The following is a 16,016-nucleotide window of genomic DNA, read 5'->3' as shown; positions in this document are numbered from 1 at the left end:
TCACACACTTGGGACTCAAGCCCTCTGGGAACGGGTAGCCTCCTGTCCACTGTGTTGCACAGCGACTCCCACTGTGACCTTGGCCAGATGTCCACCTCAGAACATAGCCTACTGTTCAGTGGAATACTATGTGCTGAGCTCACACTGGAATACTCTCTTCTGTGTGATGACGTCACAGACTGGACACACAGGAGTTTCATTTCTTTCCATCTGCTTTCAGTTTCTCGAGATAGATGGCTTAGTGAATTTTATCTTTTAAATTCAACCTTGAAGTTTTCAAAGTCAGATCTATGCAACACGTTATTAAGAGGGGTTTCCCTTGTGGTTAAGAATCCGCCTGACAATGCAGGGGACTCGGCTTCCATCCCTGGTTGGGGAACTAAGATCCCACATGCTGCAGCCAACTAAGCCCTCGCTCTGCAATGAAGACCCAGCTCAGCCAAAAAAAAAAAAAACAAACAAACACAACAGAGACATCTATTCCATTCCTGCCCCTTCCACTCACTGTGGAGAGTTTCCATGTAGCTTCCCAGTGTTTCTTTCTTATGCAAAATGTAGTATATGGCACCATACAATTGTGCACCCTGCCTTTTTCACTTACTATACTCATTCTGGGTGATCACGCTCGCTCCTTTTCATGACTATATTGCAAAGCATTGTGTTATTTATGCAGTCAACCCCCTATTTATGGATATTTGATGGCTTTTCATGTTTTATAATAGTTTTGAAATAACTAATACTAGGCATGAAAAAAAAAGATGAGCCTGAGCCTCAAAGGCAGGTTTGCAAAAATGGGGTGACACGGCTTCCACCACAGCGGGAACATGGGAGACACACACTTGGGGCGCAGAGTGGAGCTGTCCCTGACTTGCTGCTGGAAACATTCCTCTTAGAGTGGACGGGCCAGTCTGTCCACGTAGTCCCCTTAGTCATGCTGGGCGGGCCAGTCCAAGGCACAGCAGACTGTTCTGGGGGAGAACTAACAACTGCTCGAGGACCGCCCATCAGGCCCGGCTGCCCACGTTCGCCTGGCAGGCCCCTGCATCCTCACCCTCCCTAGCCACACACCCTGGCCTCACCTTTCCTGTGGCGCCGTGAGACACATACTTGGCTCCTTCTCGCTGGGCTATCTCCACCTGCTTGCGGGCGATGCAGGGCCTGGCGAGAGAAGTGCCCAGGAGGTATCGGTCCTCGTACAACGCGCTGGACTGGATGGCCGGCCAGATGAACTCCTCCACAAACTCCTTGCTGATGTCCTCAATGAACACCTATGGGAGAGCAGCCTATGGGAGGGAGCCTTGGCAAGGACAGGGCACCGTCAGAAGACAGAGTCTCCAATGGCCTGCGTCTAAGGCAGATGCGGCTAACAGATGCTTAAGGGTGGTCTTGAAAATGCAGTAGAAAACGATTCACTTTTGTTAAATCTCGACTCTTGAGTGCATGCTGTCACTTCAGCTGTGTCTGACTCTGTGACCCTGTAGACTACAGCCCACCAGCCTCCGCTGTCCATGGGATTTTCCAGGCAAGAATCCTAAAGTGGGTTGCCACACCCTCCTCCAGGGAGTCTTCCTGACCCAGGGATTGAACCTGAGTCTCCTGTATCGCTGGTGGATTCTTTACCACTGAGCCAGCAATCAAGCCCCAACTCTTGAATACAAAATGTGATATACACACGAAGCATTTCTGCTCCATGCCCAAGTGAGTTACTAGCTAAATTAGCCACTCTTCTCATAAACCAACATTCATACTTGAATGAAGGACTGACAGACAAAACAGGGTCAATTCAGACTTGGGTTTTTGGCCACAATTTGCATAAAAATGAAATGACCCTGTCACTTCAAGGAAAACTGAGTATTTGTGCCAGTGATAAAACTCAAGGTTTCCAGTAAAAAAAAAACTAGAATTATGGAAAACTTGTATCTGACACTGTGAATGTGACAGCTCCCTAAGGCTTCGGATGTGAGTTTTATTGTGCTTCACAGATACTGTGTTTCCTTGGTACTGTGAGCTTATGTGAGCAGGGACTATGATGGCCAAGTTCATCTTATGGGCTGCTCACTGATACTGTTGAGTGGATGGAAGGATGGGTGGGTGGACAGGTAGCTGGATGAGGGGTGGGCAGGTGAATGGATGGATGAGGAAGACGTAGATGGATGGGGAGGTGGGATGGGGAGGTGATGGGGTGGAAGAGAGGCTAGGAGAAACCAGAAGATGGTTCACACAGCAAAGTGAAAGTGAGAGTCGCTCAGTCATGTCTGGCTGTTTGTGACCCCAGGGACTACAGAGTCCATGGAATTCTCCAGGCCAGAACACTGGAGTGGGCAGCCTTTCCCTTCTCCAGGGGATCTTCCTGACCCAGGGATCGACCCCAGGTCTCCTGCATTGCAGGCAGATTCTTTACCAGCTGAGCCACAAGGGAAGCTCTCACACCAAAAGCAGAAGGAATTGACCTCATATTCTTGGAAGCAAGAGGACCAACTAGAAGGGACATAGGAGGCAAGGAGCTCTGGGACAGGGACCCCCACAGCTGACCCCAATGTGTCAGATCCCATTTCCAGCCCCCAACCCTGCCCACACTTGGTACCTTTTTGGCCCCGAGCTTCAGTGCCTTCTTCCTGGCTTCCTCAAAGTCTTCCTTCTGGCCGATGTTGGCCTGACGAGCAGATGCAGAGAGGACCCATCAGCCCAGGGGCAGAAAGAAGAGCTGAGAAGAACGTCACCCCCCACCCCCACCCCACCCTCTCCACCCGAGGGTGAGTCCTGGGCAGGTGTCTTTCACACACAACTGTCTACAGATGAAGGTGGTTTTCTTTGGATGGCTGAGGTCATAGTAGGAAGGAGAAAGGAGCAGGGTCTGGGGACGCTGTACTCCTTGGAGCTGCCTGAGGCTCTGGAAAGCAGTTTCAAGGAGCTAGACATCTGGCCCTGCGCACCTGCGCTGTGGGGTTGCAATATTTGCTGTCACTGCATTGAAGGTCTAAAGCTGCCTTTGGACCCATCAATCTTTTCCCGAAATTCCCCCAAAGCCAGTACAAAGGTTGGCTTGTCAGCAGCTGCTTGATTCCCCGCTCACTGCCCCAGCCAAGTGCAGCAACTTGACTGCCCTGGGCACCAGAGCCGGCGGGAAGCAGAGGGCCAGGCTAGGAGCGCCCAGCTGTCCCCCTGCTGGAGCCTGACCTCTGGTTCCGACAGCCCCGTCTAGACACAGGCATGTTTTCTGCTGGCTACACTGTGGCCTCCCGCCCAGACCTTGACCCCGGACTCTGCTCAGCAGATTCCAGAGTGTTCCCAGAGTCCAGCTGCAGGGGCTGTTTCTGAGGCCACTCAGCTTTTAAATCTGCCTGGTGACAGTCTGGGGTCCGGACCACCCGCTGGTGCTGCCACGGCGTGAAGCACACACTCCAGGCTCTTTGCGTTCACTCAGAGTCATCGCTTGCTCTCCGCAGGGGGCTGTGGGCCAGACACGTCCCCTCCCTGGGCCTCACCCTCGCCCTCCACTGGAGTGGCGTGGGGTCGGCACTGTTACCAGTGGTAGACTGACTTTAACTGCAAACCATTCTTGACAAGAACGAACTTCTCCTGTCCAATGCCCTCTCCTCACTTCCTCTGGGAACAGAACCTTCTCTGCTGGGACCTCTTTCTACAGGGATGCATATGAGTGCTAAGTCACTTCAGAGACCACATGGACTGTAGCCCGCCAGGCTCCTCTGTCCATGGCGTTCTCCAGGCAAGAACACTGGAGTGGGTCGCCATTTCCTTCTCCAGGGGATCTTCCCCACCCAGCGATCGAATCTTCATCTCTTACATCTCCTGCACTGGCAGGCAAGTTCTTTACCACTAGCACCACCTGGGGAGCCCACACACAGGGATGGATGAGAGCAAATATTTCCTGCTCACTACAGGGACAAGCCTCCAAGGGACAACCATACTGACAAATGAGTGGTGGGCAGGCACTCGGGCCAGTGAATGAGTGTTCCCTTGGCCTTTCCATCAGAGCCTCTGGGGAAAGTCCTTTCTCTCAGAAGACTAGAGGATGATGAGAGACTTGCCTGCCCTGTGGAGAGGCCAAGAATGACGCCAAGCCGAGATGGAGGCAAATTTGGATAAGCACCTGGATTCAGCCTTGCCTGAAGCCATCTTACCCTGGCCTTCTTGGTTAGATGAAAAACTGAATTATGTTGGTTTTCTTCTTTTGTTGTTGTTTATTTTTGGTTTTGTTTGGCTTAAGCTAGATTTCTAGAATTTGCCAGTCTTATGGAGAAAGACTCAGAGGTTATGTCCAGGTTTATCAGAAGTGAAGCTGGTTTGATTGGGGATATCTGCTATGGACCCTGGATGGGGGAGTGGCATCTTAGTTAATCTATTACCTATGGCCTGTGGCCTATTTGCTGTTCCAGAATTAGGTGATCTCTAATCATCTAGCTTAGCCCATGTAGGAGCCTAGATCTTTGCTGAATTACTGAGGACTGCAGGAAAGGGGAAGTTTATGTGACTTTCCATGGTCTTCAGCAGACCCAAGCCAAGCCCCTGGTCCCTCCCTGGGCAGGGTGGCTTAGCGGCTCCACCACACTCACTCCTGGTGCCCCCGCCCCTGCTTCAGCGAGTGCATGGAGAGCCAGCCTCCTTTACGCTCTGGGGGGCACATCTCAGACCTGGGGGACATCAAAGGAGCTCACCTAACAGATAGAAAGAGACAGTAAACAAGAATTTCCCTATAGTTTAAGACAGGCTTGGGTGAGGGGGCAGGCTTGGATTAGTAACAGTGGGCAGGTAGGCAGCAGGACCAACAGGTAGAAAGACACGCCGGGTGCCCCCTCACCAGGTAGGCAATGACGTCATAGCCTTGCTCCTTCAGCCACACGAGGATGCAGGAGGTGTCCAGGCCCCCACTGTAGGCCAGAACCACGGAGCCTTTGCCAGACATCGCGACTGGAGGGAGACGAGAAGGAATGTGAGTGACCCAGAGCCAGCCCCCACACCCCGCCTGCCAACCCCTCCCAGCAGCTCCCTCCTGGCCTTGGGCACCCTTATCCCCCGGACAGGCCGCTATGGGGTTCAGAACAGAATGTTCAGCTGTCATCAGGAGCCGCTGAGGAGCTGACCCTTCATGCAGCCACACCTCTTTTCCCCCGCCCCCCAGTCTCCCTGGGGGACCCTGACCCTGCACATCCCCACAGACCACGCTGGGGCCTGGCAGGGGGAGGCATGTAGCCAATCCCCCACCAGCTGGAGAAGAAGACAAATGACTGAGCTGTTGGGACCGAGGTCGGGATGCCAAGGTCGCAGTGTCAGGAGACGAGAGGGGCCGTCTCCTGAGTCTCAGGCAGCCTACACATCTCCTTGCTAAGCTGGGCCAGGGCAAGGCATGGCCCTGGGAGCCTCATAAAGATCACCCAGCACCCCCACTCTGACCCCAAGAAGTGGGCATCATGCCCGCCACTGGGGAGGCAGAACTGAAGCTCAGAGAGGTAAATGGCTAGCTCAAGGTTGCAGAGCACACGTCTGTGTCTGGCCCCAGAGCCTCGGCTCTTCCCAGGCGGCAGGGCGCCCTCTCAGCTCTAGGGGGACAGGATGCTGAGGGCAGAGCCCTGCCCCCCCAGACCTCTTCCACCTGGGCCCAGTGAACCTTCACACAAAGGGGTTTTTGGCTCTTTTCAAATACAATTACCTCTGAGGGGGGAAACACAAGCCCTGCACCCCCAACACCTCAGAGAACTCAACTCCAGAAAGATTAGTTGGGAGGAGCTGGGAGACCAACTTCCTCCCCCTGTGCAGAGGGGGATCCAAGGCCCAGAAGCTGTCTGTCCCTGTCCGGGTTCAGTGCATCTGACTCTTCGCGACCCCGTGGACTGTTGCCCGCCAGGCTCCTCTGTCCATGAGATTCTCCAGGCAACATTACTAGAGTGGGTTGCCATTTCCTCCTCCAGGGTATCTTCCCAACCCAGGGATCGAACCCATGTCTCCTGCAAGGGCAGGTGGGTTCTTTACCACTAGAGCCACCTGGGAAGCCCATAACTCATAACTCCGAGGCCCAGAGGGAGAAGGTAACTGGGTGTACAGATGACAGATCCATCCTTCCCAGCAGGACAGGTGTGTGCCCCCACCGATCCCTCCCTCTCCTCAGCTAAACCGAAGTTTCCAGAAGGTACCAAGGCCTTCTCACTCCTTGCCTTTGCAGCCTCCGTTCCTTCGGCCCAGAAGGCCCTCCCAGAAGCCTCGGGCTACATTCAGGCTTGCCCTGCATCCCTTGCACTCTCCATGTGGCCCTGAGCATAGATGCTGCTATGTGCCCGCTTTGCTGAAGAGGAGACTGAGGGTCAGAGAGGTGGGGTCACTTGCTTGAGGTCCTACGGTCAGCAGGTGGCAGGGCTAGATTTGGATCCAGGCCATCTGGTTCCAGCCTCTGTGGACCCGGTCCCAGCTTCCTGCACTTACTGGGAGTGTGCTTGTTTCTGGTGGGAGCATTTACACTAGAGACTGACCAAGGTCAGGGTCCTTAACAGATGCTATTGGGAAAGGCTGCGGATACCTCTGCTTTGATCCACGTAAGCCCAGAAGGGGTGTCACCTTGCTTCCAAGGATGCAGGCTCCTGCATCATGAAGGAGCCTGGAGCTTTGGTGGCAAAGCGGTTGCTCAGCCCTTTGCAGCAGAACCCAGCCCAACCGAGGGGCAAGAGCATTCATCCTATGAACTGCAGCAGCTGCTGCTTACTTATGACATCTTTGGAACCCCATGGACTGTGGCCCGCCAGGCTCCTCTTTCCATTGGATTTCCCATGCAAGAATACTGGAAGGGGGTGCTATTTCCTGCTCCAGGGGATCTTCCTGATCCAGGGATCGAACCCGTGTCTCATGCATTGGTAGGCGGATTCTTTACCATCTGAGCCACCTGGGAAGCCCTATGCTGTGTGCAGCCCCTGGCATCTCACCAGGCTGCCCACCAGCCAGTCCCAGGGCTCACATGTCCTTCCTGCTCCTGGGACTAGGAAGGGGAAACACCTCACAGACAGTGAGGTTGGAGGCAGTTCTGATGGATAAATATCCAAGACTCTCCCCTTCAGTGGGCATTCATTCAACCACCTCCCCAGGTAGTCCTGGGCAGGGTGGGGCCAGCAGATGTGCCCATGGCAACCGCAGCCTGGCAACGGCGGATCAGGAGGGAGGGAGGCAGGAAGGACTCAAGGTAGGAAGTGCCTGAGGTTGAAAGAGTAGATTGCTTCCAGAACCTGTCTTGGCCCAGCGGCTGGGTGACACCAGAGGCCGTGAACCCAGCCTACTCAGCTCCTGGACTCCCTTCTGGGCCACCTGTCTAGCTCCTAGTTGTGTGCTTGTGTGCGACGGGGCTGGTTGGGGTGAGGAGAGTAATGTTGTGTTATTTGTACAGCTCTAACTATAAACTGCACATAGCTAAAAGTGTGCAATTTAGTAAGTTTTGGTGTGCCTACACCCATGAAATCACCACCACAATCAAGATAATGGATGTGTCCGTTATAAGTGACGGCCTCCATTTGTGTCATCCCCATTTTAGAGATAGGGAAATTGAGGCTTGGGTTAAAGAACGTGCTCAAGGCCTCATTTGACTGCTAAGTGGCAGAGCCCAGATTCAAACTCAGATCAGCTAGACTCAAAAGTACAAGGCTACCCTCTCTGGGGTGGGGTGGGGGAGGGCATGGATCCCTGGGATGAGGTGTGGGGTCTGGGAAGCTGCCGGTGGCCCAGACAACCCAGAGTGACAGGGAGAGGTGATGTGAGCCCAAAACTCACCCAGCTTCTAGGGGTCACCCCCACTTTGTCAACCCCCAAAGGCCCTGGAGCCAGAGGATGGGCTCCAGAGTAGGGGAGGGGTGGCTTCATGGAGGCAGACCACTTGGGCCTGCCTGGTTCTGCCTCAGTGACTGCCCCCTGCCCCTATGTGCGCCGTGCCCCCCGAGTGTGGCCCATCACAGCACAGTCACGATGCACTCTGCCCCTGCCACCCACTGTGAGCTCTGTGGAGACAAGGACCATCTCTCAGTGGCTGGCAGGTGGCAAGCATTCAGAACAAGGCTGCTGATTTTGCTGTCTGGAGGCCTGCTCCTCACCTATAAAAATAGAGGGTTAAAATCCCCTCTATGTCTGGAATTCCGTGCATGCTCTCATCTGGAAACTCTCATCCGGAAACTCATGAGCCTCTTCTGCCGGCCAGGCCACAGGCGGAGGGCCTCAGCCTCCGGGTCTGAACCTCGTGATGGAATGTGTGGACCCTGGAGCGTGTGCCTGCATGCAGGGATGTGTGTGTGTGCACAAGTGTGCCTGCATTTCTCCGGGAGTATGTACCTGAGACTGCATGCATGTACCGTGTGTGTGTGTGTGTGTGTGTGTGTGTGTGTGGTGTGTTTGGACCTGCATGTGTACAGATTAGCAGGGCAGGTGGGCTGAGAGCATGATGCAATCTGACACTGGCCTTGCTCTTGCCTTCCTGCTGAAGCTCTCCCCTTCCCCCACCAGTGAGGTCCTGGCAGCCCGCTTGCTGCAGAAACTAAAGAAGCCAAGCAAGCAAGGAGGCCTCGGTTTAGGGGAGGAGGAGTGGAAAAGACTAGGGCAGAGAGCAGTGGCTGGGTTCTCCAGACCTGGAGTCCAGGAGCTGAGAGCAAGAACAGCCCATCCCCCCATGGAGCAACTGTGGATTCGATAAGATTTCGAGAGGAGCCCAGAGCCCAGAGCTCAGAGCCGGGCACCACGCCTGTGCCCATCAAACTCTCCTACCACTGTCGGGCAAGCCCCTCACTCTCCAAGCCTCAGTATCACCATCGGCACAACCACCTGGAAGTCCTTCTGGTTCTGACACCCCAGGACACAGGGCTTCCCGTCTGAGGACTCAGCCATCCTCCCAGCTCCGGCCTCGCAGTCGCCCCAGACTCCAGGGAGGGCACAGGGCAGGTGCCCCAGCTCCCAGGCACACGACCTCTGCTGAGAACACTCATGCCCTTGGTTCCCGGGGCCAGTCCAGCCAACCGGCTGCCAAAGAGGGACACCTGGGAAGGGAAGAAGGGGGCCTCATTCCAAGATGCCTGCCAGCTTGACCTTAGTTGGCAAGGCAGGGGGCATTCTCCAGGGCTCCGGCCAGAACCATCCTGCCAGCTCCCAGTGAGTGTGCCCGGCCAGCCAGGGCAGTTGCTCAGCACTAGGCACATTCTTGTGGCTCTCCAGTGTCAGAGCTAGGATGACAAGAGCAGTTACTATGTTTAGTGCCACATGGGCATCATTTCAAGGTGGGGGCTATTATTACCACCTGTTTACAGATGGTGAGTGGGGCTCAGAAAAATTATAAGACTTGCCCAGGTCTCAAGCTAGCAGATGGCAGTGCTGGGGGATGGAAACCTACGCTGTCTGCAGACCACCTGCTCTTTTCTGCTCTCTGTCTTATACGCTCTGGCCTCAAGGGGACCACAGACTGTCTCCTCTTCAGTTTACTTGTCTGTTGTTTAGACACTCAGTCACGTCTGACTCTTTTGAGACTCCATGGAATATACCCCACTAGGCTCCTCTGCCCATGGGATTCTCCAGGCAAGAATACTGGAGCCGCTTGCCATTTCCTTCTCCAGGGGATCTTCCCGACCCAGGGATCAAACCCATGTATCCTGCCTTGAGCCACCTGGGAAGCCCATGAATCACCACCAATCACCAATTTTCTTTCTCTGTATATTGTGGCTACAGCCACCTGACTCTTCCTCAGGAACCCCTCCCTCACATTCTAACTCAGTCGAGCTGGGTTCATTAGTTTTTAAAAACGTTTAAAAAACATTTTTGGTTCTACCTAAGCCATAGAATTCTGACTTAGGGGTTTGCTCATTTCAGGATTGCAACTTGAACCCTTTGGCTGGGTGCCCTCATTCATGTCTGATAGAGCCAGGCTGCAATTCTACACTTTGACCAGGAGGTGCCGCTATCAGGATTCAGCCTGAACGTTCGGTTGACAGATTCAGCTCATTTCATCTACAGCCTCGGAGAGGCACAGAGGAACAATTTCTGTATCTGATGGATGAGCTGAGAGCATTGGGGGTGCTCTAGGCTACATATGGAGCTGGCTGTCAGCTGCAAATTCCTGGGGTCTGAGGATCGATTCAGGAATGCTGGGCTTTCTTGGGAATACCACCAGTGCTCCAGCAAACTCCTTCTGCCAGGGAGAGGGGTCAGCGGGGAATGCCTTGACTTAGCAAGTTTGAAACTCCAGTTTTGATAAGAATGTCTGGAGGTGGGAGGTAGGAAGATTAAGGAGACCTCACCAGGCCCTGGTGACAGGCACTCACTCAAACCCTCTCCAAACAGCATTTGGTTTTGGAGCAAAGGTGAGTTCATTCATTTGTTTATTCTACTCTGTTAAAATGCCTTTGGGTACCTGGCCTATCTCAAGTCAAGAGAGGGCATACGCCACACAAGAAGGAGCCAAAGTCTGGAAGATCAACTTTGCCCAAAGTGTTTCAGCAGAAAATCAGGGCCATAGACCCTGAATTCCAGAGAGGTTATCTCCCTCCAACGTGGATGCCCACAGGCAAGGCACTCACTTCAGAGGCTGTGTGCTCAGCGTTCCTTCGGATGAAGGCATCTGGCAGTCTTGGCTTGCCTCCCAGGACTCACAGGACCAAGATGAGATGGGGTGCTAGGAAAGCGCTTGCATAGCAGGTGAGTCTGGGACTGTCCCCCACCCCCAAGTCAGGTCCCTGGGGCCCTGGGCCCAAGTTACCATCCCAGCCAAGGGACCACACAAGCCCAGGGGAAGCAGGCAGCTGATGGGGGCACAGGTGGGTACTCAGGGGAGCTCAAGAGTGTGATGAATGGGAGCCTCTCTCCTTTACCCACCCCAGGCCTGGCCCTGGGATCTAGGTGCTCAGTGGGCAGGATTTACCAACTCACTCTCGAGCACTCAACAGAGCCAGTATTACTTGGAATAATCGTGCAGCTGGCTCCACCTGGGGCAGTCCCCACCCCTACAGTCTCCCTCCCCCACCAGAACCTAAGATGGGAGGGCAGGGACCCCCACTCCTGAGCCCCCAGAATGGCAGCACCAAGTGGGTCACTCCCCAGACAGTGAGCGAATGGACCCAGGACCCGCTCTCAACAGTACACATCCTCCTAATTTTGGGGGGCTGCCCCGGGACATGTGGGTAGGCTTCCCAGGTGTCGCTAGTGGTAAAGAACCTGTCAATGCTGGAGTCCTAAGAGACAGCAGAGGGTCAGGAAGATCCCTTGGAGGGCATAGCCACCCACTTCAGTAATCCTGCCTGGAGAATCCTGTGGACAGAGGAGACTGGCAGACTGTAAGTCCATGGAGTCCCAAAGAGTTGGACACGACTGAATCTACTTAGCAGGCACACAGTGGAAGCAGGGAGTCTCAACCACTGGACTTCCAGGGAAGTCCCCCCACAGTACACATCCTGTTACTGTTCCCTGAGCCCTGAACTGGTGTCAGCCGCGACGAACCGAGAAACTGAAGCTTGGGAAGCTGCGAGGCTGACCCAAAGCCTCACCCAGTCGTGGAGTTGTGCCTGCCTTCAGGGCTGGGGTCTGCAGGGGCCCAGAAACCTGCCCTCTCCTGTCCCTCGTCTGGGCGTGGAGGGGAGGGATCAAAGCCCAGGACCTATTTGTTCCATCCCTGGGGAAAGGACAGGTTTGTTCCTGCCCGGGAGGGGCAGCCAGACGGCGCCGTCGGGAGCAGACGCCCCCACTTCGCAGAGAGGAGCACTGAGGCGGCGGTGGAGGGAGGGCACTGAGGTCACGGGGCCTCCTCAGGAAGAGCTCTGGCGGGTTGGGAGAGGAGTTTCCTCCATTTCAGACTTTCCTTCCCTGGAGGGCGCAGCCGCCCAAGGGGCCAAAGGGAACAGCCACCCGGACGGCTGACATTTCCTGCGGAGCGGCCCCTCCCATAGTCCGGTGCCAGCCGGAAACCGGGCACCGCGGCCGGGCGAGGCGGCCGACCCCACCAGCCAGAGAACGCAAAGCCCTTTCAGGAGGCAGAGGCGGGCGACCGACCGCCCCCCATCCCGCACCTGCAGAGGAAGGAGCCCAGCCACACCCGAGGCCCCCTGGGGAGGGCTGCCTGGAGCCCCCGAGTCCACCCGCTCAGGGAAACTGAGGCGGGGCTGTGGGAGGGGCCGAGATGCCCAAGCCCCCGGGGGGCGCGCGAGGGGCCCGAGGTGAGGCTGGTACCCTGGTTCTAGTGGAGACAGAGACGGCGGTCAGAGTGGGGGCAAACAAGATCGGGAACCGCACCCCCACCAACACCCTCCGGGTTCCCGAGGTTCTCCATTTGTGGGGTTCGCGGCATAAAGAAAATTGGATCGAGAAGGAAGAAGATCCAGAAAGGACCTCGGCCCGCAAAGGCGACAAGTAACCCGACCTGCTCCCCAGCGACCCCTCCCCGCCCCCGACCCGGACTCGCGCCCGGGTCGCATCCCCGCGGCCCCAGAGAGCCAGGAATCCGGTCGTCCGGCGTTTGAGCAACAGGAGTCGGGGCGTCCGCCCCCTTCCCTCCCGGGTCCGAAGCGGGGGCGGGGCGGGGGGCGCGCGGTCCCCTCCGCCTCCTCCGCTGGTCCTCGGAGGGATCCGGGCAGAGGGCGACCTAGGCTGAGGAGTGGGAAGGCGGGGGCCCTCCTTACCGGGCGACCAGCGGCGGCAGCAGTCGGCGGAGCAGGGCGGGTTTCGGCGCGCATCCCGGTTTATAAGCTCGGGGCCGGGGGGGCAGGGCCCGAGGCGGTGGTGGCCGGGGGACAAGGCGGGGGACCGTGAGCGCAGGCCCCGCCCCCGGGCCCGGCCCCCTCCCGGAGCCGCTCAGCGTTCGCGGCCACCTGCGGCCGGGGCGGGGCCCGGCGCGTCCCTCCCTCCTCGCTCCTCCCACCTCCCTCCTCTCCCCGCCCCTCCTCCCCCCATCCCACTTCCTAGCCCACTCCTCCTCCCGACAGGTCCTCCTCCCTAGCTGGAGGCTCTGACCGTTCCCGGCCGCGGGCTGGCGGCTCCCCTGGGTGCGGCAGTGGCTGGAACCCGCTCAACGGACAGCGTGACAACCCCTCCTGCCAGACTTGCCGCCTGGTCGGTGGGGAACGCTCAAGAGCTTCGCCGTGGTTGTGGAATTAAAAAAAAAAAAAATCCCTTAGGCTCGTGAGTTTCAGGCCCATTTTTGTCCAGTGGCGGCCTTGCTACAGACCCCACAATTCCTTCCCTTCCCTCCACTCCAGCCCCCAGCGAGCCCCCGAGCCCATTGTATTGGTGAGAAAACTGAGGTGGAGGAGATGATCCTACAAGGTCCTAGCTTCATCCTTCAGTCCAGGACGGGTCCCTGGCTGTCTCTCTAGAGCCTGGCACCTGACCCGGGCGCACTCAGTAAATAGTGGATAAAAAAAGACTGGCTCACTGCTCACCCATTAAGCAGAAGGGAAAATTGAGGTTCACAGAGGCGAAGCTTCTTGCTTGCAAAATAAACAGGGAGTTGTGACCCCAGTCTGGCCTTCAGAAGGTTCTGTGTCAGGAGTTTCTCAGCCTGGTTTTATAGGCCCTGAAGCATCAATCACTGGAACCGCAACCCAATAAAACAGCGGGTCCCAACCTGTCAAAGGCAATGCCTGGGTTAGGACTGACCCCCAGAGGGCAGCTTCCCAAGTCCTCCCTGCCTTGGACCCTTCTAGGGGTGGGAACCCTGAGGCAGCTGTACTGGGTTAGCCATTCATTCAGCCCTCTTGGAAAAGAGGTAGGGTGGGGAGGGGGAGGTCATGGTAAGGAGGTTGCCCTGTTCCAGGCCCCTTCCTGCAAATAAGGAGCAGCCAGTAAAAGGGAGCCTTGGCAGAGAGGGGTGAAGGCTTAGTCACTCTCAGCTCCTCTGCTTGCCGGTCCCCTACCCACCGCCCCACACTCCGATCTGGTCACCCAGGCACGTCAGCCAGTTGAGTAGCTGTGAGTCCTTCAGGAGGGCAGAAGCATCATACCAACTCACTAGCAGAGCTGCAGCCCTCTGTACACCCTCAGCCTCTGGCCCCCAGATCCCACGAGTGGCTGTAGTGGCCAGGTGACCCCCGTGAGTTCTGTGGGGTTAGGCGACTGGGGTGACTTGAGTCACTTCCTGCAGGAAGAGAAGTGGTGGCTGGGTCCCCTTAGCCCATTCACAGGGCCACCTCTGGGCCTCACAGAGCCTCTGGCCACAAAACAACAGACCCTCAGGGCTCATGGAGCCCTGGGCGGTGCCTTGGCTCCTCATTACTGCCTCCCAGGCCAGGGGTGGGACCCATGTCCCCTGTAGTGGGAGGGCAGAGAGCTAACCACTGGACCACCAGGAAACTCCCTCCGGCCTGTCTTTACGTCTCCATCCTCTGACTTTGTGCTCCATCCTTGTTTCTTCCTCTAAGATGTCACTGCCCTTCAAGAAAATTGGGGAGGGTGTGGATGGATGGGGGCCCCCCTCTGTGGAGCTATTACAGAGGAAGTGGAGGGGAAACTGAGGCAGCCAGATCTAATGTTCTCCCAAACTCTCCAGAGTCATGGTGGCCCCAGAGAGAAGCCCCATTACCCAGACCTTAAGAAGAGGGTGGGGTGGGAGCTGAGCCTCTCCAGTCTAGGATGGATGGGTGGGGGGGATGAGGGTGGAAGAGAAAATAAGATTAACAGTCCCGAGGAGGTCTGGGTGGACTTGGGCCATAAGCACAACCCTTGTGGTTCTTACTAGATGCTTTTAAAAAAATCTTTGATTTACTTTTGTATTTGGCAGAATACAACTAAGACTTTAGTTGCAGCACACGGCATCTTCATTGCAGTACATGGGGTTCTCTCGAGGTGTGGCATGCAGGCTTAGTTGCCTGGCTCCATGTGGCTTCTTAGTTGCCTGGCTCCATGTGGGTTCTTAGTTCCCTGACCAGAGATCGAACCTGCGTTCCCTGCATTGCAAGGCAGATTCCTAACCACTGAACCTCCAGGGAAAGGGAAAAGTGAAAGTGAAAGTCCCTCAGTCCTGTCCGACTCTTTGCGACCCCATGGGCTGTACAGTCCATGGAATTCTCCAGGCCAGAATACTGGAGTGGGTAGCCTTTCCCTCCTCCAGGGCATCTTCCCCACCCAGGGATCAAACCCAGGTCTCCCACATTGCAGTCCCCCTTAAAAAAAAAAAAAATCAGCTAAGCGCTTTTTTATGCTTACGTTCACTTGGTTCTCACCCTGTATGAAGTCACTTTTATTGTCACCCTCGTTTTACAGACAGGAACCTGCAGTTCCAAGTGCGCTATCTTCCCCAAGGCCACAAAGCATGTGAGTGGCAGAGCAGAACTGGAAGCTGGGGTCTGGAGCTCTGGCCCAAACCCTCTGCTCTAACTCAGGCTTAAGTTGAGTTGATAGAGGAGCGGGAGTCTTGGTCCCAGGGCTGTGGGGAGGTTTACTCCTGCTGCAGAACCGGCTGCAGCCCAGGGCACTGTCCCTTCCTGATGCATAGGCACTGGTGCTGTGAGGAAAAGTGAGGCCCCACTGCTAGCAGGGGCCCTGCCCTCGGAGCACTGGGTGGATGGCTGCGCAGAGGCGCAGATCAAGGTGAGAATAGACTGACCTTGGACGGCTCATTTTTCCCTGTTGTTCTAGCAACATTAGTTGAAGAATTTCCTTTCCCTATCGAATTGTGTTTAGCACCTTTGTTGAAAATTAACTGACTGTATAAGTGTTGCCCGATTTCTGGATTCCTTCTGTGCCACTCATCTATTTATTTACATCTATGCGGAAAAGTTATGACCAACCTAGATAGCATATTGAAAAGCAGAGATATTACTTTGCCAACAAACCTCCGTCTAGTCAAGGCTATGGTTTTTCCAGTGGTCATGTATGGATGTGAGAGGTGGACTGTGAAGAAAACTGAGCACCTAAGAACCGATGCTTTTGAACTGTGATGTTGGAGAAGACTCTTGAGAGTCCCTTGGACTGCAAGGAGATCCAATCAGTCCATTCTGAAGGAGATCAGTCCTGGGTGTTCTTTGGAAGGAATGATGCTAAAGCTGAAACTCCAGTACTTTGGC

At 55.7% G+C, this 16,016-nt stretch overlaps 1 protein-coding gene across 2 annotated transcripts in view; it reads right to left on the bottom strand.

The window, feature by feature from the left end:
* Nucleotides 1–13,409, bottom strand: part of ASS1 (argininosuccinate synthase 1) — a 52,290-nt gene extending 38,881 nt beyond the window's left edge. Inside the window, exons 1-4 of one of the 2 annotated variants that reach the window (XM_040225391.1) lie at nucleotides 13,395–13,409; nucleotides 4,820–4,929; nucleotides 2,585–2,653; nucleotides 1,080–1,268 (exon numbers count right to left, since the gene is read on the bottom strand). In XM_040225391.1, coding sequence (XP_040081325.1) covers nucleotides 1,080–1,268; nucleotides 2,585–2,653; nucleotides 4,820–4,929; nucleotides 13,395–13,398 — 372 coding nt within the window. In that variant the 5' untranslated portion in view covers nucleotides 13,399–13,409. Of the gene's footprint in view, nucleotides 1–1,079; nucleotides 1,269–2,584; nucleotides 2,654–4,819; nucleotides 4,930–12,635; nucleotides 12,711–13,394 lie in introns of those variants that run through there. The other variant, XM_040225392.1, reaches the window with a different exon arrangement.
* Nucleotides 13,410–16,016: the final 2,607 nt, after the last annotated feature.

Source organism: Oryx dammah, unplaced genomic scaffold (assembly GCF_014754425.2).
Source record: "Oryx dammah isolate SB20612 unplaced genomic scaffold, SCBI_Odam_1.1 HiC_scaffold_25, whole genome shotgun sequence".
Taxonomy (NCBI): Eukaryota; Metazoa; Chordata; class Mammalia; order Artiodactyla; family Bovidae; genus Oryx; species Oryx dammah.
This window is presented reverse-complemented; position numbering and strand designations above follow the sequence as displayed.